Here is a 24,000-nt window from a genome sequence, read left to right as displayed (position 1 = left end):
TGTCAGAGTGCGCTCGTAAATTGCTCTCGGAGTGCACACTGGACGCTCGGGCCGAGGAGTAGGGTTGATTTGAGTGTTCTGACCTTACAACGGCAGTCAAGCACCCAAGCTAATGTTGGCTAGTTTGCTAGCTGCTTCCAGACACAAATGAGATCACTCTAAATTTTTGACTTGCCCTAGCAGAGCTGGCAGCGTTCATGTTATCCAGAGCGTTGGTGACTGTAACTGTGCTGCTGCTGGCAACAATTTAATGACGTTTTTTTTCCTGAGGTTTACTGACACCGGCCATATTCAATGGATGTTGAGCGCTCGTTAATGAATTATTCTGCAAATTGGAGTAGATAGCTAGAACGAATTTATGAAATCACCCGAATGTCCATTGAGAATGCACAACGACTATATTTAGCTAAGCTAAGAATGACGGGAATAATCAAGTCAATTAGCGTTGGGTAGTTAGTTAGATAGCCTATAGTTAATATACTGGCAAGTTTGATGTATAAGTAGCCTAATGTTAGGCTACTAACTAACGTTAGGTAGCTAGCTAACAATATACCGGTACATACTGCTGTAATGATATGCTATGTGGTTCGTAATGGCAGTGTAGCTAACAAATTGTCAGCCAACATAATGTGTAAGGTAACTTATTTGAAAAGTCATTACTTTATTACATTGGTCAACATTTTCTTAACATTTGTCATAATTAGTTAAGTAGCAATGAATTTGTATACGCTCTCGTTGTACTTCGTTGCGTATTTTCCTCCATTTCTTCAAATCTGAAAACGATATGAAGCCACACTCATTTCCTGAATAATTGCATTATGGGTCCTAAAGTACGGAAATAGTGTCCTCTGCTTGTATACTTCATATTTTAGTACGACATCCGGGAACTTTTGGCATACTAACTATATCCATACTATGACCAATAAGCATACTATATACTCAATTTCACGTCACAAATAGTACGGTTAGTATGAGTATTAGAACAACTATAGAGGAGATCTGTTCTATGTGCACTATTTCTATGTTTCCCATTCTTAAATTTCGTTTTTGCGTCTTTTACTTTCGGTTTTGTACACCAGCTTCAAACAGCTGAAATTACAATATTTTTGGTTTTGGAAAATATATTTCAGAGGTGTTTGGATGGTACAATGATTTGCTACACAATGACTGCTTGTTTTGTCACATAAAATGACATACGGCGAATTACTAGAATTTTTGCAACCAGGAAATGGTGGCGCGATTTCTGCATATTGCACCTTTTAAGATTTGATATGGAACCCAATATTACTACCGTCACCTATTCAAGTAAAAAAAAATGACTTTCTTCTCTAAGGTTGCAAACCTCTACTTGATGGACGTTGTTTAATGTGATGTCAGTATGGTTTTGTATCATTCAGGGGAGAAAGAGCGATCTCATGGAAGTGAGAGAGGGAGTGATCCCGTCCAGGTGGAGATTTTATTGATTAAATTTCCTGCTTGATAAAAACGCTGACTCATTTTCAAGGTGTCTGTTTTCTATTTGCTCTGCGACCTTTCTTTTAGAAAAAGTATGTAAGACTTCTGTGTGCAGAGAATTACAGCGTGGAAATAAATAGACAATGACGCGAGCAGGATATAGAATGTTAACAAGCCACCGCTAGTTGCTTATTTGCGCTATAGTGCTTTTATTTCCGTCTTGTTTGTCTGAGGCCTGCTAACAGACAACATGTAACAGGCTAGCCATCTTTATCTCAGTCATACTATGATTCTCCTCTTGTTTCCTCAGGGATGATTGGAGTGTTGTATAGATGATCACATCAGATAGATCAGTGATATGAAAGCTGTACATTACTTGGGGTAGGAAATCTGTTAAAATTGTATAAGGAACTCAATGTCACTGGTCAAAGTCAGAAAAATCTCACTTTCTAATATAAGGTAGAAAACCTCTACTTGATGGACCTTGTTTAATGTGATCAGTCAGTATCGTTTTGTATCATTCAGGGGAAAGAGAGAGAGTGATCCCATCCACTGTAGAGGTTCATAGATAGCAGGACATGAGTTGTAGTTAAGCCTGCTGTGATCAGCAAGCTCCCATTAATCCTCCTGCCCTATTGAAGTGTGATTGCAATAATGCCCCACAATGACTCAGCCATTACACTGGTGCTATGCACGCACACACCCCGTCAGTAATTGTTGATCAACTGGTAGAAGACTAATAGTCAGAGAGCCAGGCAGATAGCTCCATGGTGACTAACTTACAGAGAAAGGTCAATGTCATTTTGGGAATTGATCGACTGTCAGTTGCACATTTCTTTATTAGGCTGGCATGTAATCCATGGCCCCACAGAGTGCATGTGAACAGAATGAGAAACAGAGGGAAGGGGGAAGCAGGGGAATGGAGGAGAGAAGAAAGCAGAAGATGTGAGACCAGGAAGTGGGATTAGGTGCTAGGAGGGTTAAGTCATTTTTGTCTCATGAGGGATGCCCATACACACACACTCAAAGAGCCTCCCATCTGTGTGGTAGTCGGACCCTGGCGGGCGAGCAGAGCTGGAAGGTCAAAAGGAGTGCGCTCTCCTAGAAGCGCTGCCTGCTGGCCCATGAAGCAGCTAGCTAACTGATGTAGATTTAGTCACATTACATCAAACCCACTTAGCACCATTTAGCTCTTCCACACCACCACCCTGAGGCAGAACGCCACGGTTTGTCGGACATCTTGTGACAGTGTCGGACACCCTGTGAGGGTGAAAGGTCATAGTAGTCACTTGACACGATTCAGTCTGTTTCAAACATGGCCGTCTGCAGTGGGGAAACAGAAATTATTAGCCCCTTCCCCACCCATACCACATTGGCTGGAGATTCTGTCATAAAAAAAGTTCAGTGATTGAATTGGAATTTCAATTCACCTCATGTCCTAACTTGAACTGAATTAGAATGGAAAGGACCTCAACCCCTGCAGGCAATAGCTCACGCTCCCTTCCGGCTCCCAGATCTTGACTTCTGTTGCTTCGGGTGAAAACAGAAAAAATATCTTTCCATCCCTCCAATCCAATCAGGGATGAGAGCTTCCAGCGTTTAGCCAGGCCATTACGTCCCTAATAAAACTGTCACCATTCCATTGTAATGATGTTCCAGCTCTTAATGCCCAGCGATTTGGCTGGGCTGTCAGGGAAATGGACCCAGGCCATACATTCTAATTAAAATGGCCCCTGTCTCGGTCCCTGAGGACCTGTGCCTCCACTCAACTCACTGCCCAGAGAGAGAGTAAAGAGATGACCACCAATGTCTGTCTGTCACCACATTGTATTCAACTAGCAAACATGTCCTCTCTTCTCATTGACTCTCAAATACCTTGTTTGTGTCATGGCACATACACACAGACACACAGACATACACACAGCTCATCTATTTGGTAAACACTCTCAAACTGAGAGAGAGAGCAGAGGGAGGACTAGCTAACTAAGTTGATTATGCATTGGCTCTGTCCGTTGTGCAGCAGTGTGTGTATGAGCGTGTGTGCGTGTGGTGGGGCCAGATGGTTGTGTGGCTAGCACTGCCATGCGGCTCATCTAATGACAGACGGCTCCAGACGTGTCAACAGTCTACCACCTCCCAGCCTCACAACACACTGAGACAGCACCATCTGGTGGATGTGTTTAGTACTGACACACTCTGTCACCAGAGGGGGAAGCTGTGACAGCCTTATTATTAAACGTTTATTCAGCTCTTTTACACACACACTCATGATTTCTTGTCCGTGTAGAGCCTCGCGGCGCTGTTGTGGCTCTTTTACGGCGGGTTGCCGTGCCAACCCCTCCATTAAAGGCAGAGACAGCGTTAGTGAGATCCTAAATGATCAGTGGGGGCTGAGTTACCCCACAGCAGCTCTGTCTGTCAGGGGATGGCCACAGGCCTCACTGACTATGATGAGGGAGAGCTCTTATCTCTGGGACCTATTGACTATTGAGATGTATGATTTCAGAGAGGGCCCAGCACTCTGTTTGTGTGCGATTGCTTGCGTGCGTGCGTTTTGTTTATGATGTAGCCCGGCTGCACGTTGTCATGGTCACCAGTACTCAACGGATGAGAGTTGCCGTGAAAGTTGCAACCACTGTCACTGTGTGGAGGCTTCATTGAATGTGTTTCACCGTGTCTCCACAAATATTATAGTATTTGAAGTGGCGTTAGTGATCATCATTGCTAAATGGTAGCAGAAACACATATATTAGCTGTACATACACTGTGGATGTCATGTCTGTGTTTACACCGTGCCTCTAGCCCATAGCTTTCTGATGTTCCTGTCATATAGTTGTTCATTATTGCTTCATGGTTTGCTACCTCATAACTACCTTATGACAGCTAAATTGATGTTATCAGTGCAGTCACTTGAGCTTGCGATGTGAATGTGTGTGCGTGAGCTTATGTTTGGTTGTGTGTGTGTGTGTGTTCATCCATGTGTATGTCTTCACTTGTATTGGTATCAATTCCCATAATGCTCATCATCAGGAATGGAGGAGGTCCACACAGTTTACTCTCTCCTCCATGGATCAGAAACGGACTCACTTACCATCCCTAACATCCAGTGAATTACGCGTGATCACTCTCCTAATAAAGTTATGATATTCAGCCATCCCTTCAACTCCCCGCTGACTCCTGGCCTGTTTCTGCCAATACAAATAGCCGCCGTGCCTCTCATCAGTGCCACTAATTAGCGAGTGTGCTGCAGACACCCTCATTAAGGCCCATCTACGCCATTACCCAAGCTGCCTTCACCATAACACTAATTGGAGGATTTCAGACATGTCCGTTTAGTGTGCCTCGATGTGGCAGGATTGTGAAGTTCACATACGTTCGCCCACCCATGCTTACCCATCAGCAGAAACCCATATGTATACATACACAGTACACACATACTCATACACCCATACATGGTCAATAGCTGTTTGCTGGTCGAGTACACTCTCTCACTGAGGTTTTCTCTTGACAATGCTGCCAGTGTGTGTGTCATTCTAGTCTTTCTTGCTCACTTGGCCTGTCCTGTTCCCTCCTAATGCTCTTTAAGGTGGCTATATCTTCCTCCAGGCTGGACCAGAGATGACTATCACAACAAAGAGAGAGAATGAGAGAGGGAGAGATCGAGAGAAGGGAGGGATGGAGAGTCTTTGAATCAATGAGCACCGCCCAGCAACACAGGGATTATTCAGCACACAGCCAGACAGTGATTCATTGGCTAACAGTAAGAGGCGCTAGAGCAGGCTGCCTGCCAAACCAGCACAGTGCTGAACAGCAACAGCCATGTTCACAGCTCTGTCTCCACCAACATGCACCATGCAGAGCTGAGCCAATCCAGAACTGACCTGTGCCGCTGCAGGAATCCTTGGCCAATCAGAATGGCCCTAGGAGAGAGGAACAGGAAGAGAGAGGGATGTGGAAGAGACATCCAAATGGCTTATGGGTGAGCAGCCAGGTCAGATCCGAGCGGGGCTGGAAGAGGTTAGACACATTTACTAGGGTTGAGTGGTGCTAAGATCACTTTCATTGAGTCAGGGGTTAAGGCTCCACAAAAGTGTGTAGCAAGTCTAAGTAGGGTGCTTAACCTGGATCGGCTCAACGGCTCCATTGACAAAACTAGGCTCTTTTATTTGGAGTGTGTTTAAAGCATGCGATTTAAAGTGTGATTGTATTATACGAGTAGTAGGGATAAAGAAATGATTGTGTTGTTGTGAGCTGTAATGTGGATTGAAGCATGGCGTTTTCTCTCTGCACATCGTTTCTACTGTTCCTCAGCTAGATGTGTGTTGGTATTGAACACGTGAGTGAACATGGAACCAGCATGCAACAAAATCCATTTTCATGCGCCAGATATTATTTAAAGTAACTAACCGTCCCTGTGGGCTTTATTCATAAGCTATACACGATTCCATCAAATTGTAGTGTTATCCAAATCTCATTTAAATAATGACATGGACTGCTGTTAGCCTGGCGGTGTGATATTACAGTGCTCTTCACGGTTGTGAGTGTGTGTGTGTGTGTGCACATGCATGTCTGTACGCGTGTGCAGGTGTGTCGTGTCATGTTGGAAATATCTAAATCTACATGGGGTTTCGTATGGCTCTGATTCAATCAACTCATTAATTGTACGGGGGCAGCACTAAGTCCCATTAGTATGTTACTGATTCATTTAGCATACAGCTCTTTCGTCGTCGGCAGAAAATATGTCAGCCCTCTCACTCTCACTGACAGTCACACTTTACATCAGAGCTATTTATCATTTTTCTTCTAATCAGGAAGTGATTCAAACCTCAGCCTGCCAATCAATTAATCAAGGTAGAAAAGAAAGCCCGCAGTACTTCAGCCCTCAAGCCCCCAAATTCAATATCCCTTCCTTACATACAGTACACACTACCTGATATCCTGAGGGACATTAGGACCATGGACAGGGCAAGTTGTTCAGTGCTCCGCCATGGTCATCGATTAGTTGCCACAGGAATCTGCAGTGGGTCAGCATGGTCTCATTGGAGCAGAAGAGTCACCGTAAAAATGGTGGTCCTGTCCCGCTACTCTAACATGGTCCTGTCCCATTTCTCTTACATGGTCCTGTCCCGCTACTCTAACATGGTCCTGTCCCATTTCTCTTACATGGTCCTGTCCCACTGCTCTAACATGGTCCTGTCCCATTTCTCTTACATGGTCCTGTCCCACTGCTCTAACATGGTCCTGTCCCACTGCTCTAACATGGTCCTGTCCCATTTCTCTTACATGGTCCTGTCTCGCTGCTCTAACATGGCCCTGTCCCATTTCTCTAACATGGTCCTGTCCCATTTCTCTTACATGGTCCTGTCCCACTACTCTAACATGGTCCTGTCCCATTTCTCTAACATGGTCCTGTCCCATTTCTCTTACATGGTCCTGTCCCACTGCTCTAACATGGTCCTGTCCCATTTATCTTACATGGTCCTGTCTCGCTGCTCTAACATGGCCCTGTCCCATTTCTCTAACATGGTCCTGTCCCATTTCTCTTACATGGTCCTGTCCCACTGCTCTAACATGGTCCTGTCCCATTTCTCTTACATGGTCCTGTCCCACTGCTCTAACATGGCCCTGTCCCACTGCTCTAACATGGTCCTGTCCCATTTCTCTAACATGGCCCTGTCCCATTTCTCTAACATGGTCCTGTCCCATTTCTCTTACATGGTCCTGTCCCACTGCTCTAACATGGTCCTGTCCCATTTCTCTTACATGGTCCTGTCCCACTGCTCTAACATGGTCCTGTCCCATTTCTCTTACATGGTCCTGTCTCGCTGCTCTAACATGGTCCTGTCCCATTTCTCTTACATGGTCCTGTCTCGCTGCTCTAACATGGCCCTGTCCCATTTCTCTAACATGGTCCTGTCCCACTGCTTTTACATGGTCCTGTCCCACTGCTCTTACAAGGTCCTGTCCCACTGCTCTAACATGGTCCTGTCCCACTGCTCTAACATGGTCCTGTCCCACTGCTCTAACATGGTCCTGTCCCACTGCTCTAACATGGTCCTGTCCCACTGCTCTAACATGGTCCTGTCCTACTGCTCTAACATGGTCCTGTCCCACTGCTCTAACATGGTCCTGTCCCACTGCTCTTACATGGTCCTGTCCCACTGCTCTAACATGGTCCTGCCCCACTGCTCTAACATGGTCCTGTCCCACTGCTCTAACATGGTCCTGTCCCACTGCTCTAACATGGTCCTGTCCCACTGCTCTTACATGGTCCTGTCCCACTGCTCTTACATGGTCCTGTCCTACTGCTCTAACATGGTCCTGTCCCACTGCTCTAACATGGTCCTGTCCCACTGCTCTTACATGGTCCTGTCCCACTGCTCTAACATGGTCCTGTCCCACTGCTCTTACATGGTCCTGTCCCACTGCTCTAACATGGTCCTGTCCCACTGCTCTTACATGGTCCTGTCCCATTTCTCTAACATGGCCCTGTCCCATTTCTCTAACATGGTCCTGTCCCACTGCTCTAACATGGTCCTGTCCCACTGCTCTAACATGGTCCTGTCCCACTGCTCTTACATGGTCCTGTCCCACTGCTCTTACATGGTCCTGTCCACTGCTCTTACATGGTCCTGTCCCACTGCTCTAACATGGTCCTGTCCCACTGCTCTTACATGGTCCTGTCCCATTTCTCTAACATGGCCCTGTCCCATTTCTCTAACATGGTCCTGTCCCACTGCTCTAACATGGTCCTGTCCCACTGCTCTAACATGGTCCTGTCCCACTGCTCTTACATGGTCCTGTCCCACTGCTCTTACATGGTCCTGTCCCACTGCTCTTACATGGTCCTGTCCCACTGCTCTTACATGGTCCTGTCCCACTGCTCTTACATGGTCCTGTCCCACTGCTCTAACATGGTCCTGTCCCACTGCTCTTACATGGTCCTGTCCCACTGCTCTAACATGGTCCTGTCCCACTGCTCTAACATGGTCCTGTCCCACTGCTCTTACATGGTCCTGTCCCACTGCTCTAACATGGTCCTGTCCCACTGCTCTAACATGGTCCTGTCCCACTGCTCTTACATGGTCCTGTCCCACTGCTCTAACATGGTCCTGTCCCACTGCTCTAACATGGTCCTGTCCCACTGCTCTTACATGGTCCTGTCCCACTGCTCTTACATGGTCCTGTCCCACTGCTCTAACATGGTCCTGTCCCACTGCTCTAACATGGTCCTGTCCCACTGCTCTAACATGGTCCTGTCCCACTGCTCTAACATGGTCCTGTCCCATTTCTCTAACATGGCCCTGTCCCATTTCTCTAACATGGCCCTGTCCCATTTCTCTAACATGGTCCTGTCCCACTGCTCTAACATGGTCCTGTCCCACTGCTCTAACATGGTCCTGTCCCACTGCTCTTACATGGTCCTGTCCCACTGCTCTTACATGGTCCTGTCCCACTGCTCTTACATGGTCCTGTCCCACTGCTCTAACATGGTCCTGTCCCACTGCTCTTACATGGTCCTGTCCCATTTCTCTAACATGGCCCTGTCCCATTTCTCTAACATGGTCCTGTCCCACTGCTCTAACATGGTCCTGTCCCACTGCTCTAACATGGTCCTGTCCCACTGCTCTTACATGGTCCTGTCCCACTGCTCTTACATGGTCCTGTCCCACTGCTCTAACATGGTCCTGTCTGCTCTTACATGGTCCTGTCCCACTGCTCTAACATGGTCCTGTCCCACTGCTCTTACATGGTCCTGTCCCACTGCTCTAACATGGTCCTGTCCCACTGCTCTAACATGGTCCTGTCCCACTGCTCTAACATGGTCCTGTCCCACTGCTCTTACATGGTCCTGTCCCACTGCTCTAACATGGTCCTGTCCCACTGCTCTAACATGGTCCTGTCCCACTGCTCTTACATGGTCCTGTCCCACTGCTCTAACATGGTCCTGTCCCACTGCTCTTACATGGTCCTGTCCCACTGCTCTAACATGGTCCTGTCCCACTGCTCTAACATGGTCCTGTCCCACTGCTCTTACATGGTCCTGTCCCACTGCTCTAACATGGTCCTGTCCCATTTCTCTAACATGGTCCTGTCCCATTTCTCTAACATGGTCCTGTCCCATTTCTCTAACATGGTCCTGTCCCACTGCTCTAACATGGTCCTGTCCCACTGCTCTAACATGGTCCTGTCCCACTGCTCTAACATGGTCCTGTCCCACCTCTAACATGGTCCTGTCCCATTTCTCTAACATGGTCCTGTCCCATTTCTCTAACATGGCCCTGTCCCATTTCTCTAACATGGTCCTGTCCCACTGCTCTAACATGGTCCTGTCCCACTGCTCTAACATGGTCCTGTCCCACTGCTCTTACATGGTCCTGTCCCACTGCTCTTACATGGTCCTGTCCCACTGCTCTAACATGGTCCTGTCCCACTGCTCTTACATGGTCCTGTCCACTGCTCTAACATGGTCCTGTCCTGCTCTAACATGGTCCTGTCCCACTGCTCTTACATGGTCCTGTCCCACTGCTCTAACATGGTCCTGTCCCACTGCTCTAACATGGTCCTGTCCCACTGCTCTTACATGGTCCTGTCCCATGCTCTAACATGGTCCTGTCCCACTGCTCTAACATGGTCCTGTCCCACTGCTCTTACATGGTCCTGTCCCACTGCTCTAACATGGTCCTGTCCCACTGCTCTTACATGGTCCTGTCCCACTGTCTAACATGGTCCTGTCCCACTGCTCTAACATGGTCCTGTCTGCTCTTACATGGTCCTGTCCCACTGCTCTAACATGGTCCTGTCCCTGCTCTAACATGGTCCTGTCCCACTGCTCTAACATGGTCCTGTCCCACTGCTCTAACATGGTCCTGTCCCACTGCTCTAACATGGTCCTGTCCCACTGCTCTTACATGGTCCTGTCCCACTGCTCTAACATGGTCCTGTCCCACTGCTCTAACATGGTCCTGTCCCACTGCTCTAACATGGTCCTGTCCCACTGCTCTAACATGGTCCTGTCCCACTGCTCTAACATGGTCCTGTCCCACTGCTCTAACATGGTCCTGTCCCACTGCTCTTACATGGTCCTGTCCCACTGCTCTAACATGGTCCTGTCCCATTGCTCTTACATGGTCCTGTCCCATTTCTCTAACATGGTCCTGTCCCACTGCTCTAACATGGTCCTGTCCCACTGCTCTTACATGGTCCTGTCCCACTGCTCTAACATGGTCCTGTCCCACTGCTCTTACATGGTCCTGTCCCACTGCTCTTACATGGTCCTGTCCCACTGCTCTAACATGGTCCTGTCCCACTGCTCTAACATGGTCCTGTCCCACTGCTCTTACATGGTCCTGTCCCACTGCTCTAACATGGTCCTGTCCCACTGCTCTAACATGGTCCTGTCCCACTGCTCTAACATGGTCCTGTCCCACTGCTCTAACATGGTCCTGTCCCACTGCTCTAACATGGTCCTGTCCCACTGCTCTTACATGGTCCTGTCCCACTGCTCTTACATGGTCCTGTCCCACTGCTCTAACATGGTCCTGTCCCATTGCTCTTACATGGTCCTGTCCCATTTCTCTAACATGGTCCTGTCCCACTGCTCTAACATGGTCCTGTCCCACTGCTCTTACATGGTCCTGTCCCACTGCTCTAACATGGTCCTGTCCCACTGCTCTTACATGGTCCTGTCCCACTGCTCTAACATGGTCCTGTCCCACTGCTCTAACATGGTCCTGTCCCACTGCTCTTACATGGTCCTGTCCCACTGCTCTAACATGGTCCTGTCCCACTGCTCTAACATGGTCCTGTCCCACTGCTCTTACATGGTCCTGTCCCACTGCTCTAACATGGTCCTGTCCCACTGCTCTAACATGGTCCTGTCCCACTGCTCTTACATGGTCCTGTCCCACTGCTCTAACATGGTCCTGTCCCACTGCTCTTACATGGTCCTGTCCCACTGCTCTAACATGGTCCTGTCCCACTGCTCTAACATGGTCCTGTCCCACTGCTCTTACATGGTCCTGTCCCACTGCTCTAACATGGTCCTGTCCCACTGCTCTAACATGGTCCTGTCCCACTGCTCTAACATGGTCCTGTCCCACTGCTCTAACATGGTCCTGTCCCACTGCTCTAACATGGTCCTGTCCCACTGCTCTTACATGGTCCTGTCCCACTGCTCTAACATGGTCCTGTCCCACTGCTCTAACATGGTCCTGTCCCACTGCTCTAACATGGTCCTGTCCCACTGCTCTAACATGGTCCTGTCCCACTGCTCTAACATGGTCCTGTCCCACTGCTCTTACATGGTCCTGTCCCACTGCTCTTACATGGTCCTGTCCCACTGCTCTAACATGGTCCTGTCCCACTGCTCTTACATGGTCCTGTCCCATTGCTCTAACATGGTCCTGTCCCACTGCTCTTACATGGTCCTGTCCCACTGCTCTTACATGGTCCTGTCCCACTGCTCTAACATGGTCCTGTCCCACTGCTCTAACATGGTCCTGTCCCACTGCTCTTACATGGTCCTGTCCCACTGCTCTAACATGGTCCTGTCCCACTGCTCTTACATGGTCCTGTCCCATTGCTCTGTGACAAATCATTCACTTCAGACACCTCTACTATGTCAGATCTCCAGGTGGAATGTCATCATTGCAAGTGTTACATACTATGAGTACTGTAGGCCAATGATAACGTGACCTGTCATGGTTAACTTGCAGATGTAGCACTAGCTCAGATCCTTGCACTATCTGAACTATAAAATTGGTTCTACCGTACCAGGCAAACAAAATTAAATGCAGCTCAGGTATTAGAACATATTTGACTCAGTAATGTTCTCTGGTATGGGGTCTCACAGGAACAGAGGCAAGAGTCTGTCACTCAATACATCTCAGTGCTGATCTACCATAGGAAAGGGCACCACTGACATCTCTGTCTAACCAAACACCTCCTATGCCTGAGTTAACAATGAATGGATTTCCCCTGTGGAGTACCCTCCATGATGGTTGTTTCTCTGCCTCCCCCAGGGAACACAGGTTGTTCTGTCTTGAAGTAATGCCGGTTGATAGCAGGTCATCCTAAGAGCACTCGTAATGATTGACCTTGTTCTGAGAAAGTGAAGAGAGTCAGTTTTCATTAAAAAACAGACCTGCCGTCTGAACGCTCTCTCATGTGTCACCCGGTAATGTGGGTTCTTTATCATCTGTATATATGTTGTGCCTGTGCTGATAGAGCTGTCCAAAAAAATAATTGGATTTGAGAATTGTTAAAGTCGTTCCTGATAAGCTGCTGTAATTTCCCCCCCATCTATAAAAATCTATATTCTAGCCGTGGATCTGTGCAAGGCAAGCTCCAGTCAGATTGATGACTCACTGAGAGAGACTGATAGTTTGCAAATATGTCTTCTCTGTCGCTTCATCTCTCTCCCTTCCTCCATCCTCTACCACCGCCTCTCTTTTGTTGATCACTTTCCATTTCTGCTGTGCCACTCGTTGGTGATGGAGGGCATGTTTACGGTGTGATTGCGCCCTTAAAAAGAGACTAGCACTGGGAAGCCTCCTGGCATTTAAGGCAGGCAGCCACTCGCTAATTCGATCCTCGACGATTTGCATCCACTCGTTCTGTTCCTGGAGGGGGTGAAAATTGAATTGAGAAGACAGACAGTCTGTTGTTTTTTTGTTTTTGACGTTTCTCCGGGGGGCGATGTGGAGTGAATAGTTTGGGCCGTATGTGTTATGAAGCTGGGTCTTTTGATGTGAGACTGCTGCCTTGCGTTGCATAGCTCTGCGAGTATCGCTGGAATTCCTGCATTCTGTTACACTCTGTTTGTTGTGATCATGTGTTCTAGTAGATTGTGGAATGTTGTCATTTGCTGAGTAAATGTTGGCTGGGCCTGTTTAGATGACAGTGGTGGTGGGTAAGGACTCGCCCTTCCCCTTCGGTGTTTGCAGATCTGACGGATCTGGACAGATAGAAGTGTGGCGGTGGAGCTTCCACCATATTATTTACAGCGTACAGATGGGTGTATAGGGAGGGGAGGGGAGGCGTATGGGGGGCGAAGTGGGCTCTGTTTTCCCATTGAAAACACATGACCTACTCCTAACACGGCCAATTCATTCACACTACCCTCCGGCCAAAATCATCCCAAAACGTTGCACATTCATACAGCGCCTCTGGTATGCCTTCAATCAATTAACGAAAGTTTACAATCCATGTTGATATAGTAGACACCTTTAACTGGAATATGAATATTTACCCGAGAAACAGTTGGAGCCCTCTAGTCTGGCAGTATGTGGTCCAAGCACAGTAGTGTTGTGATATGTCATCACCCCACACACATGCTGTGACTGTTGTGACGACAGTTCCCTGAATGATTCAAACCAAGGCAGAGGTCCATACGACTGCTGGCAAATAATGTAATTAAGTGCATGCAATGACTTGCTGAAACCACACAATTACAGGACCTACACGGCTCTGTACACTGTAGTGCAGTGAGATTCGGGTCGGGGGTCGGGGGAACTGCAGTAGGGGTTGCAAAATAAAAACATATGCAGAATTATTTTTGGAACCAAAAATTTGAGGACAGATGGTACAATATACAAACGTTTTTGAGAAACGTAATTTTATTGAGTAAATATATGAATTGGTTTCCTTTCATTTTGATAAGGGAAGAAAATGTAATGCATTGAAAGTTATTTGTTGATGTAGAAATCCAAATGTACCGATTTCAAAGTTGTGTCATTTGACTTGGGGTGGGCTCGCGAGAAATTCTTCAGGGGAAAAAATGGGGTGCCCGGAAATTTTGGCTGAAAACACGGGGTCCCCGCTGAAACAGTTTGAATACCACGGCTGTAGTGTATATCTTGTATTGTATCAAATCTGCCAGTCTAACATGGACATTTACTGTGTAGGTTATAGTTGTCAGTGGAAAACAGTCCCTCCTGTGTTGAATGGTGAAGCCTCATCACCTATCGAATCATTCTCATCAGTTTAATCCAACTTTAGAGTCAGGGGAGAGTTTAGGGTTTTCTAAGGTTATGACCTATTATACTTCTGTGTGAATCCCATTTCTTTCTTTATCAGACTGTCACCTCTGGTGTTTTTCCCAAGCGTTGTCCCTGTAAGGCAAATTCAATGACAGAGAATGCTGTTGTAAGATCAAGCCTGGATGTTTATCCAAATATTGGTAAAGGCTTCTCCAATATGATCCCCGATCAATTATTTGGGATAATTTAGCAACACATACGGTAATGTGTATATATACACTAAGTGTACCAAACATTAGGAACACCTTCCTAACATTGAGTTTGCACCCCCCATTTTACCCTCAGAGCAGCCTCACTTTGTCTGGGCATGGACTCTACAAGGTGTCGAAAGCGTTCCACAGGGATGCTGGCCCACGTTGACTCCAATTCTTGCCACAGTTCTTGTCAAGTTGGCTGGATGTCCTTTGGGTGGTGGACCATTCTTGATACACACGGGAAACTGTTGAGTGTGAAAAACCCAGCAGTGTTTCAGTTCTTGACGCAAACCGGTGCAGCTGGCACCTACTACCATACCCAGTTCAAAACGTGCTAATGTTTTGTGTCTTGCCTGGTCACCGTCTGAATGGCACACTTACACCATCATTATCTCAGTTGTCTCAAGACTTACAAATCCTTATTTAACCTGTTTCCTCTCCTTCATCTACACTGGTTAAAGTGGATTTAACAAGTGACATCAAATAGGGATCATAGCATTCACCTGGTCGGTCTATGTGATGGAAAGAGCAGGTGTTCTTCATGTGTTGTGCACTGTGGTGGTGGCAGTTTTCAACGTCCCCTTGGCTTGGAGACCAACTGTAAGATCCTCTCTGACCCATTGTCTTTCTGGTGCTTCAAGAATCTGCTTCTCAAGGACATTGCATCGCACCACTTGGGGTGAGATTATTTTGCAGCCCTCTCATTGCTTTTAGTGCAAATCTGTCATCTTTCCGTTGGTTTCTTAATGTTTTATTGCGTTTAAGTTTTGTTATCTTTCTTTAGTTCGTGGAGTAGCCCTCAGACACAGACAGACCAGCTCAGACCTAATGTAATGGCTGCCACTACTCTCTAGGCTAAACATTGTTGTTTTCTCACTATTGCAGGTCACTATTCACCCTGGAAGACCCCTAAACAGGTAAAATGCATTGTCTTCCGAGCCTCAGCTCTCCCATTAATTCTAATTGACTCATTTAGTTAACAAAATGGCTGCACTGTGCATATATGTTGGAGCTGCTCTGATTGACTTTACTACATAACCTTAAATCTATATCTTCTGAACTAGCTGAGAATGACTACTCTATTCTATTCCCTTCCCTTATACTAACTGTAGTGCTGTTGTCGTGTCTCGGCTGCTGCTGTATCCTGGCCTTGAGTTGGACCCTTCCTCTTGCCATCACATGCAGAGGAAAGGGTTAAGTGGCCCCCTCATAGATATAGAATTACTAGACTGGTCATACCCCGAGCCAGATGGGCCATGATCTAAATAAATACTGATGGTCATTCTATGTGGTGTATGTCTATGCACATGAGACAGTCTACATCTATCCAAACTGTTAGACCAGATGCTCTTCTAGTAATGCTATATCTATGGTCCAGACTCTGGGTTGGCATGGTCCCCTCAACATTCCATCCTTCTCTCAGCTCCTCTGTATCCCTGATAGAGAGAGTGAGAGAACCCTTTTCTAACAGTCATACTGAGAATTATCACTCATCCATTCTTCCCTTCTTCCTTCATCTCCAGGCTGCTATTGATCTGCTACTAACTTGGCTATCTTTTCTGATCATCTTTTGTCATATCTGTGTTTTCTCAGATGTCATATATGTCAGACAAAATATACAAATGTTGTATTTTTAGATTTTGTCGAGACGGATTGTACTAACATGTTGAAAGCTGAAACTTTCAAGATGTCTGAGACCTCTTAGACACCTCTGTTCAAACCTAGCCTCCTGTCTGTCTGTCTGTCTGTCCGTCTGTTGGTCTGTCTGTGTGGACTCTGTCCCCAAACACTCAATAAACACTTGTCATCCAAACAAGGAATAACAACAACATGCACTCTCTGAGTTGAGTTAGACATGGTGTATTGCCAAGAAACAAGGTGTGTGTGTGTGTGCGCGCATCCCATTTCATGCTACTTCATGTTCTAGTTTGGCTCTGATATAGCTAACCAGCTCCTAACCCCGGCTCATTTGTGGAGTCTCCGGCGACAGATCATAACATTCCACACATCCATGGACTCCGAAGAAGCAGTCTTTGTGTTATCCCTTCTTGTCAGCAGCTCTCTCAAGCCCTCACATGGATTTCTCCTCATTGTAGCTCATTTCTGTTCTCCTCTTTGTTGAATCTCTCAGTTTCCAACAGATTAATGGTAATTCTGAATCTGAGCTCCCGGAGAAGAAGTGCCTGGGAAAATAGCTATGGAGTCAGGCAGGCAGGCGGTCCAGCTGAAGCTTCTCTTTCTCTCTCTCTCCCCCCTAGCGTGTGTTTGTTCCTCTCCACAAATTCAGCTGTGGTGGAGAAGAGGCAGAACAGGCTTCAGAGCGACAGCAGCTGCCAACCGCCCCCAACACAGTCCAGAGTTCAGCCCAGGTTTAATTGGATATCATTAGTTCCAAGACGATTTCCATAGCCCAAAGAATCTCAGCCCAAATAATCCGACATGGATACAAAGTTTAAGAACTGAGACTAGGGTAGTTCTGTAATTGTGACTCAAAGTCGGTACAAGTAATAATGATGCCCTGCCTTCCGAATTCAGTTTGGAACAAAGCCTGTGCATATATGAGTATATTCTCATATAGTCATGAGAGTGAAGAACAGAATATATCTAGTACTATTGGTGTGGATGCAGAGTCAATTTATGACCGGACCTGAGAGTATTGTGTGTAGGAAACAGCAGTCTCTAGCCACACACACAGGTCATACAGTCTTAAAGAGCCTGACTGCCCGTGACTAAATGAGGGGGAAAGATTCAATGAAATTCAAAACAACATTATTTATCCCTCTCAGGGCCAGTTAGGAAAGACTGACATACTTCATACTTCACTTAGTACATACAGCGTAATATATGGAGGGAGAGAGAGAAGGAGGAGGAGGAGGTAAGGGAAGTGATAGTGCTATAGTCTGGTCCAGACTTAATAAGATCCCCTGACTGTCACCCTGCCATTACACGGCCAGACACTCAAGACATTCTGAAGATCAGTAGCAGAGATGGGCGGAACCACACAGAGTGAGAACCCTTTGATTTTGGCAGCATCTTTTTATACAGCTCCTGATATCAAACGAGTCATTTTATGGGGTGGTACTATAGACAACTATCATTCTCACTGTCATCCTAACATACCGATGTGTCATCTTCACTATCTCATCAACACCACTCTGTTTTCTAAAGACAACTGACATTTGCACAACACAAGAAAATAGGTCATAGTGTGTATCACGAATAATCAATGTGGTGCTTATTTCAAATTGGAAGAGAAATCATATTTTATGCACTTAAGCATTTAGCTGCATTGTTTGGTTGTACGCCCGCATAAATTACCACTTCTCTCTTTTTCTCCTGGACGCACACTGAGTGGTTTGGGATTCAACACTGCTGAGAGTAATTGGGACTAAACAAACCTGTTTTGACATTAGCACTGCTGGCTTTTCTGCATTGTATTGGAGACACCACAATAGTGTTTTCCACAATAGAGACACCACACATTATTCACCACATCTACATTCCATTATAGTTGCAGAACACACACACACAGACACACACACACAGACACACAGGTTCATCCAATAAATTCTCTGAGGGGGGTGAATGCTGTGTGTTTGCACTCCTCCTATCACCACGCCCCTCTAGCATCCACTACAGTCTCTATCATAGAACGTCTTGGGCCGTAGCCACTCTACACTGGGCCAGTACCTTCTGTGTGCCCACTTTGGCCATTTGCCGTCTGCCGCCGACGACGATAGTGGCACACTGACATGTTTAATATGCTCTCCGCCTGCCTCCCTCTTCCTCCCAGCAGCCCTGAACTGGTGTGCCTGTGCTCTCTCTCCTTCTGCATAATTAACACACTGCTTTTCCAGACCTGCTTTAATAAGCCTTGGCATCTTTTATTTCCTTTAAAACGTTTCTTCACCTCCCCTCTCTTCATCTTTGTTGTTGCTTTTAATTAGTCTCCGCCGGCTGGTGCTCATGTTGCTTTGCTGCATTACTACTCCCACTAATATTAGACTTCTGTAGTGAATGACAGAGGTCAATGATGTCGATGACGTCCTTGAAGGACTCTCTGTCCCCACCTGTATACTATGAATAGCTTTGCTACCTGCTCTCACCTCATTTGGTTCGTCTAAGAGGAAGTTGTTAGAGTACCAGGACAGCGCCCCCTTGCATCCCTTAGGGATGTCAGTGCGTAAGGACCGGGTGAGAACCAGGGTAGGGGTGGTGGAGACTGAACCAATGCCCTGATGTCTGATGTGTTTACAGGTGTTGGAGCAGTGGGATGCGGCCCAAGGCCAGGGAGGGGGTCAGGGCAGCCCCCAGACCAGTCTGTCTGCTCCCGTTGTCCCCCACAACGCCCCCTTCCTGACCCGCCACCTCCACAGGGCCTCAGTCCCAGACTCTGCCCTCCCCGAGGGCTTTGATCTGAGCAGGCCCGACCCCTATGACCTCTATGAGAAGTCCAGGGCTATCTATGAGAGTAGTAGGCGTAAGTACTGGAAACACACTAGTACAACAACAACAACAGCCCCATCATATCTGTCTGGGGTTCCAGGGGTTAATGTTCTTCTGAACAGGTGGACCAATGAAGATGCACACAAACACACACACACACCTCATCTCCTGAATGAATCATTGTAGCCCTCGTGAACAGTAGTCAGGGCTCCATAGTGCAATATAACAATGGCCTCAGCTCCACCTGTTCTGTTCCTATAGGGACATAGTCTGGGTTGTCTGGGTTCTGTTCCTATAGGGACATAGTCTGGGTTGTCTGGGTTCTGTTCCTATAGGGACATAGTCTGGGTTGTCTGGGTTATGTTCATATAGGGACATAGTCTGGGTTCTGTTCCTATAGGGACATAGTCTGGGTTCTGTTCCTATAGGGACATAGTCTGAGTTGTCTGGGTTCTGTTCCTATAGAGACATAGTCTGGGTTATCTGGGTCCTGTTCCTATAGGGACATAGTCTGGGTTGTCTGGGTTCTGTTCCTATAGGGACATAGTCTGGGTTGTGTGGGTTCTGTTCCTATAAGGACATAGTCTGGGTTGTCTGGGTTCTGTTCCTATAGGGACATCGTCTGGGTTCTGTTCCTATAGGGACATAGTCTGGGTTGCCTGGGTTCTGTTCCTATAGGGACATAGTCTGGGTTCTGTTCCTATAGGGACATAGTCTGGGTTGTCTGGGTTCTGTTCCTATAGGGACATAGTCTGGGTTGTGTGGGTTCTGTTCCTATAAGGACATAGTCTGGGTTGTCTGGGTTCTGTTCCTATAGGGACATAGTCTGGGTTCTGTTCCTATAGGGACATAGTCTGGGTTGTCTGGGTTCTGTTCCTATAGGGACATAGTCTGGGTTGTGTGGGTTCTGTTCCTATAGGGACATAGTCTGGGTTGTGTGGGTTCTGTTCCTATAGGGACATAGTCTGGGTTGTCTGGGTTCTGTTCCTATAGGGACATAGTCTGGGTTGTCTGGGTTCTGTTCCTATAGGGACATAGTCTGGGTTGTGTGGGTTCTGTTCCTATAGGGACATAGTCTGGGTTGTGTGGGTTCTGTTCCTATAGGGACATAGTCTGGGTTGTCTGGGTTCTGTTCCTATAGGGACATAGTCTGGGTTCTGGTCCTATAGGGACATAGTCTGGGTTGTGTGGGTTCTGTTCCTATAGGGACATAGTCTGAGTTGTCTGGGTTCTGTTCCTATAGAGACATAGTCTGGGTTATCTGGGTCCTGTTCCTATAGGGACATAGTCTGGGTTGTCTGGGTTCTGTTCCTATAGGGACATAGTCTGGGTTGTGTGGGTTCTGTTCCTATAAGGACATAGTCTGGGTTGTCTGGGTTCTGTTCCTATAGGGACATCGTCTGGGTTCTGTTCCTATAGGGACATAGTCTGGGTTGTCTGGGTTCTGTTCCTATAGGGACATAGTCTGGGTTGTCTGGGTTCTGTTCCTATAGGGACATAGTCTGGGTTCTGTTCCTATAGGGACATAGTCTGAGTTGTCTGGGTTCTGTTCCTATAGAGACATAGTCTGGGTTATCTGGGTCCTGTTCCTATAGGGACATAGTCTGGGTTGTCTGGGTTCTGTTCCTATAAGGACATAGTCTGGGTTGTCTGGGTTCTGTTCCTATAGGGACATCGTCTGGGTTCTGTTCCTATAGGGACATAGTCTGGGTTGCCTGGGTTCTGTTCCTATAGGGACATAGTCTGGGTTCTGTTCCTATAGGGACATAGTCTGGGTTGTCTGGGTTCTGTTCCTATAGGGACATAGTCTGGGTTGTGTGGGTTCTGTTCCTATAAGGACATAGTCTGGGTTGTCTGGGTTCTGTTCCTATAGGGACATAGTCTGGGTTCTGGTCCTATAGGGACATAGTCTGGGTGGTCTGGGTTCTGTTCCTATAGGGACATAGTCTGGGTTGTGTGGGTTCTGTTCCTATAGGGACATAGTCTGGGTTGTGTGGGTTCTGTTCCTATAGGGACATAGTCTGGGTTGTCTGGGTTCTGTTCCTATAGGGACATAGTCTGGGTTCTGGTCCTATAGGGACATAGTCTGGGTTGTGTGGGTTCTGTTCCTATAGGGACATAGTCTGAGTTGTCTGGGTTCTGTTCCTATAGAGACATAGTCTGGGTTATCTGGGTCCTGTTCCTATAGGGACATAGTCTGGGTTGTCTGGGTTCTGTTCCTATAGGGACATAGTCTGGGTTGTGTGGGTTCTGTTCCTATAAGGACATAGTCTGGGTTGTCTGGGTTCTGTTCCTATAGGGACATCGTCTGGGTTCTGTTCCTATAGGGACATAGTCTGGGTTGTCTGGGTTCTGTTCCTATAGGGACATAGTCTGGGTTGTCTGGGTTCTGTTCCTATAGGGACATAGTCTGGGTTCTGTTCCTATAGGGACATAGTCTGAGTTGTCTGGGTTCTGTTCCTATAGAGACATAGTCTGGGTTATCTGGGTCCTGTTCCTATAGGGACATAGTCTGGGTTGTCTGGGTTCTGTTCCTATAAGGACATAGTCTGGGTTGTCTGGGTTCTGTTCCTATAGGGACATCGTCTGGGTTCTGTTCCTATAGGGACATAGTCTGGGTTGCCTGGGTTCTGTTCCTATAGGGACATAGTCTGGGTTCTGTTCCTATAGGGACATAGTCTGGGTTGTCTGGGTTCTGTTCCTATAGGGACATAGTCTGGGTTGTGTGGGTTCTGTTCCTATAAGGACATAGTCTGGGTTGTCTGGGTTCTGTTCCTATAGGGACATAGTCTGGGTTCTGGTCCTATAGGGACATAGTCTGGGTGGTCTGGGTTCTGTTCCTATAGGGACATAGTCTGGGTTGTGTGGGTTCTGTTCCTATAGGGACATAGTCTGGGTTGTCTGGGTTCTGTTCCTATAGGGACATAGTCTGGGTTGTCTGGGTTCTGTTCCTATAGGGACATAGTCTGGGTTGTGTGAGTTCTGTTCCTATAGGGACATAGTCTGGGTTGTGTGGGTTCTGTTCCTATAGGGACATAGTCTGGGTTGTCTGGGTTCTGTTCCTATAGGGACATAGTCTGGGTTCTGGTCCTATAGGGACATAGTCTGGGTTGTGTGGGTTCTGTTCCTATAGGGACATAGTCTGAGTTGTCTGGGTTCTGTTCCTATAGAGACATAGTCTGGGTTATCTGGGTCCTGTTCCTATAGGGACATAGTCTGGGTTGTCTGGGTTCTGTTCCTATAGGGACATAGTCTGGGTTGTGTGGGTTCTGTTCCTATAAGGACATAGTCTGGGTTGTCTGGGTTCTGTTCCTATAGGGACATCGTCTGGGTTCTGTTCCTATAGGGACATAGTCTGGGTTGCCTGGGTTCTGTTCCTATAGGGACATAGTCTGGGTTCTGTTCCTATAGGGACATAGTCTGGGTTGTCTGGGTTCTGTTCCTATAGGGACATAGTCTGGGTTGTGTGGGTTCTGTTCCTATAAGGACATAGTCTGGGTTGTCTGGGTTCTGTTCCTATAGGGACATAGTCTGGGTTCTGGTCCTATAGGGACATAGTCTGGGTTGTCTGGGTTCTGTTCCTATAGGGACATAGTCTGGGTTGTGTGGGTTCTGTTCCTATAGGGACATAGTCTGGGTTGTGTGGGTTCTGTTCCTATAGGGACATAGTCTGGGTTGTCTGGGTTCTGTTCCTATAGGGACATAGTCTGGGTTGTGTGGGTTCTGTTCCTATAGGGACATAGTCTGGGTTGTGTGGGTTCTGTTCCTATAGGGACATAGTCTGGGTTGTCTGGGTTCTGTTCCTATAGGGACATAGTCTGGGTTCTGGTCCTATAGGGACATAGTCTGGGTTGTGTGGGTTCTGTTCCTATAGGGACATAGTCTGGGTTGTGTGGGTTCTGTTCCTATAGGGACATAGTCTGGGTTGTGTGGGTTCTGTTCCTATAGGGACATAGTCTGGGTTCTGTTCCTATAGGGACATAGTCTGTGTTATCTGAGTTCTGAAGAATGAGATGTATTATGTTGTTTTGTCTGTAGATGTATTTCTGTAAATATGATGGAGTGTGACAACGGTTTAAGAGTTTATACTTTTAACTTAGTGCTGACAGATGACTTGATGTTGATACATTTGTATTTGGCCTAGACTCCTTCGTTAGGGGAATCTCTGAATCGCGGATCTCTGCCTCCAGTCAATGTTCTGCCAGAGTGTATAGTCAAATTAGCCATTTTTTCCCAGGAACATCTCAGCCAACAACCTGTCTTCCTAGGCCGCTATAAACTTTAGGAGCCAACTATTATATTTTAGCCATTAAAGATCCTGTCAGGTGTACAAGCATAGGGATTTCCTTTCAGTTCATTGAGTGTACGACCAAGCTTTTAACTGGGTTGCCAAGATATGCCCTGTAGAAAGATTTGTACGACAGTATACCATTGGTTTTTGACATCAGTAGTCATATCTACTGTATGATTCTGAACATAAAGTGAACTCATCCTTTTGACCAGTGCTAGTGACAGTGCTAGTTTCTGTTAAGTCCGTGCAGCTTGATGTACCATAGAGGCTTCATGATTGACATGCGAGGCTCTAGCCGGTGGACGATGATAATGCTCTGCTCCTCTCTATGGTAGAATCTCTGTGGGCCTGAGTCAGTCGTAGGTGAGGAGAGAGACAAGCTGTGTGCGCGCTTACGCAACACAACCTTTATTAAAGAGGACAGGGCTGTCGGAAGAACTCCACGTCAAAGCCTTCCAGCGTCTCGGTCAATCTTTCTCTGTAGCTTTCCTTTCTCTCCCTCTCTCTCTTTCTATCTGCATTTCTCTCTCTCTCTCTGTGTCTCTATCTCTATCTATCTATCTATCTATCT

The 24,000-nt window shown here is 46.9% G+C and overlaps 1 protein-coding gene across 6 annotated transcripts in view; it reads left to right on the top strand.

Moving 5' to 3' along the window:
- LOC118392590 (membrane-associated guanylate kinase, WW and PDZ domain-containing protein 2-like) overlaps positions 1-24,000 on the top strand; it is a 123,558-nt gene that overhangs the window by 76,758 nt on the left and 22,800 nt on the right. For 5 of the 6 annotated variants that reach the window (XM_052460519.1, XM_052460520.1, XM_052460518.1 and 2 more), the window contains exons 10-11: positions 15,578-15,609; positions 18,950-19,172. The exons of the other annotated variant lie outside the window; for it this stretch is intronic. In XM_052460519.1, the coding sequence (XP_052316479.1) occupies positions 15,578-15,609; positions 18,950-19,172 (255 nt within the window). The remainder of the gene's footprint in view (positions 1-15,577; positions 15,610-18,949; positions 19,173-24,000) is intronic. 6 annotated transcript variants of the gene reach the window in all.

Source organism: Oncorhynchus keta, chromosome 13 (genome assembly GCF_023373465.1).
Source record: "Oncorhynchus keta strain PuntledgeMale-10-30-2019 chromosome 13, Oket_V2, whole genome shotgun sequence".
Taxonomy (NCBI): Eukaryota; Metazoa; Chordata; class Actinopteri; order Salmoniformes; family Salmonidae; genus Oncorhynchus; species Oncorhynchus keta.
Note: the sequence above shows the minus strand (reverse complement) of the source record. Positions and strands in the feature narration are given on the sequence as shown.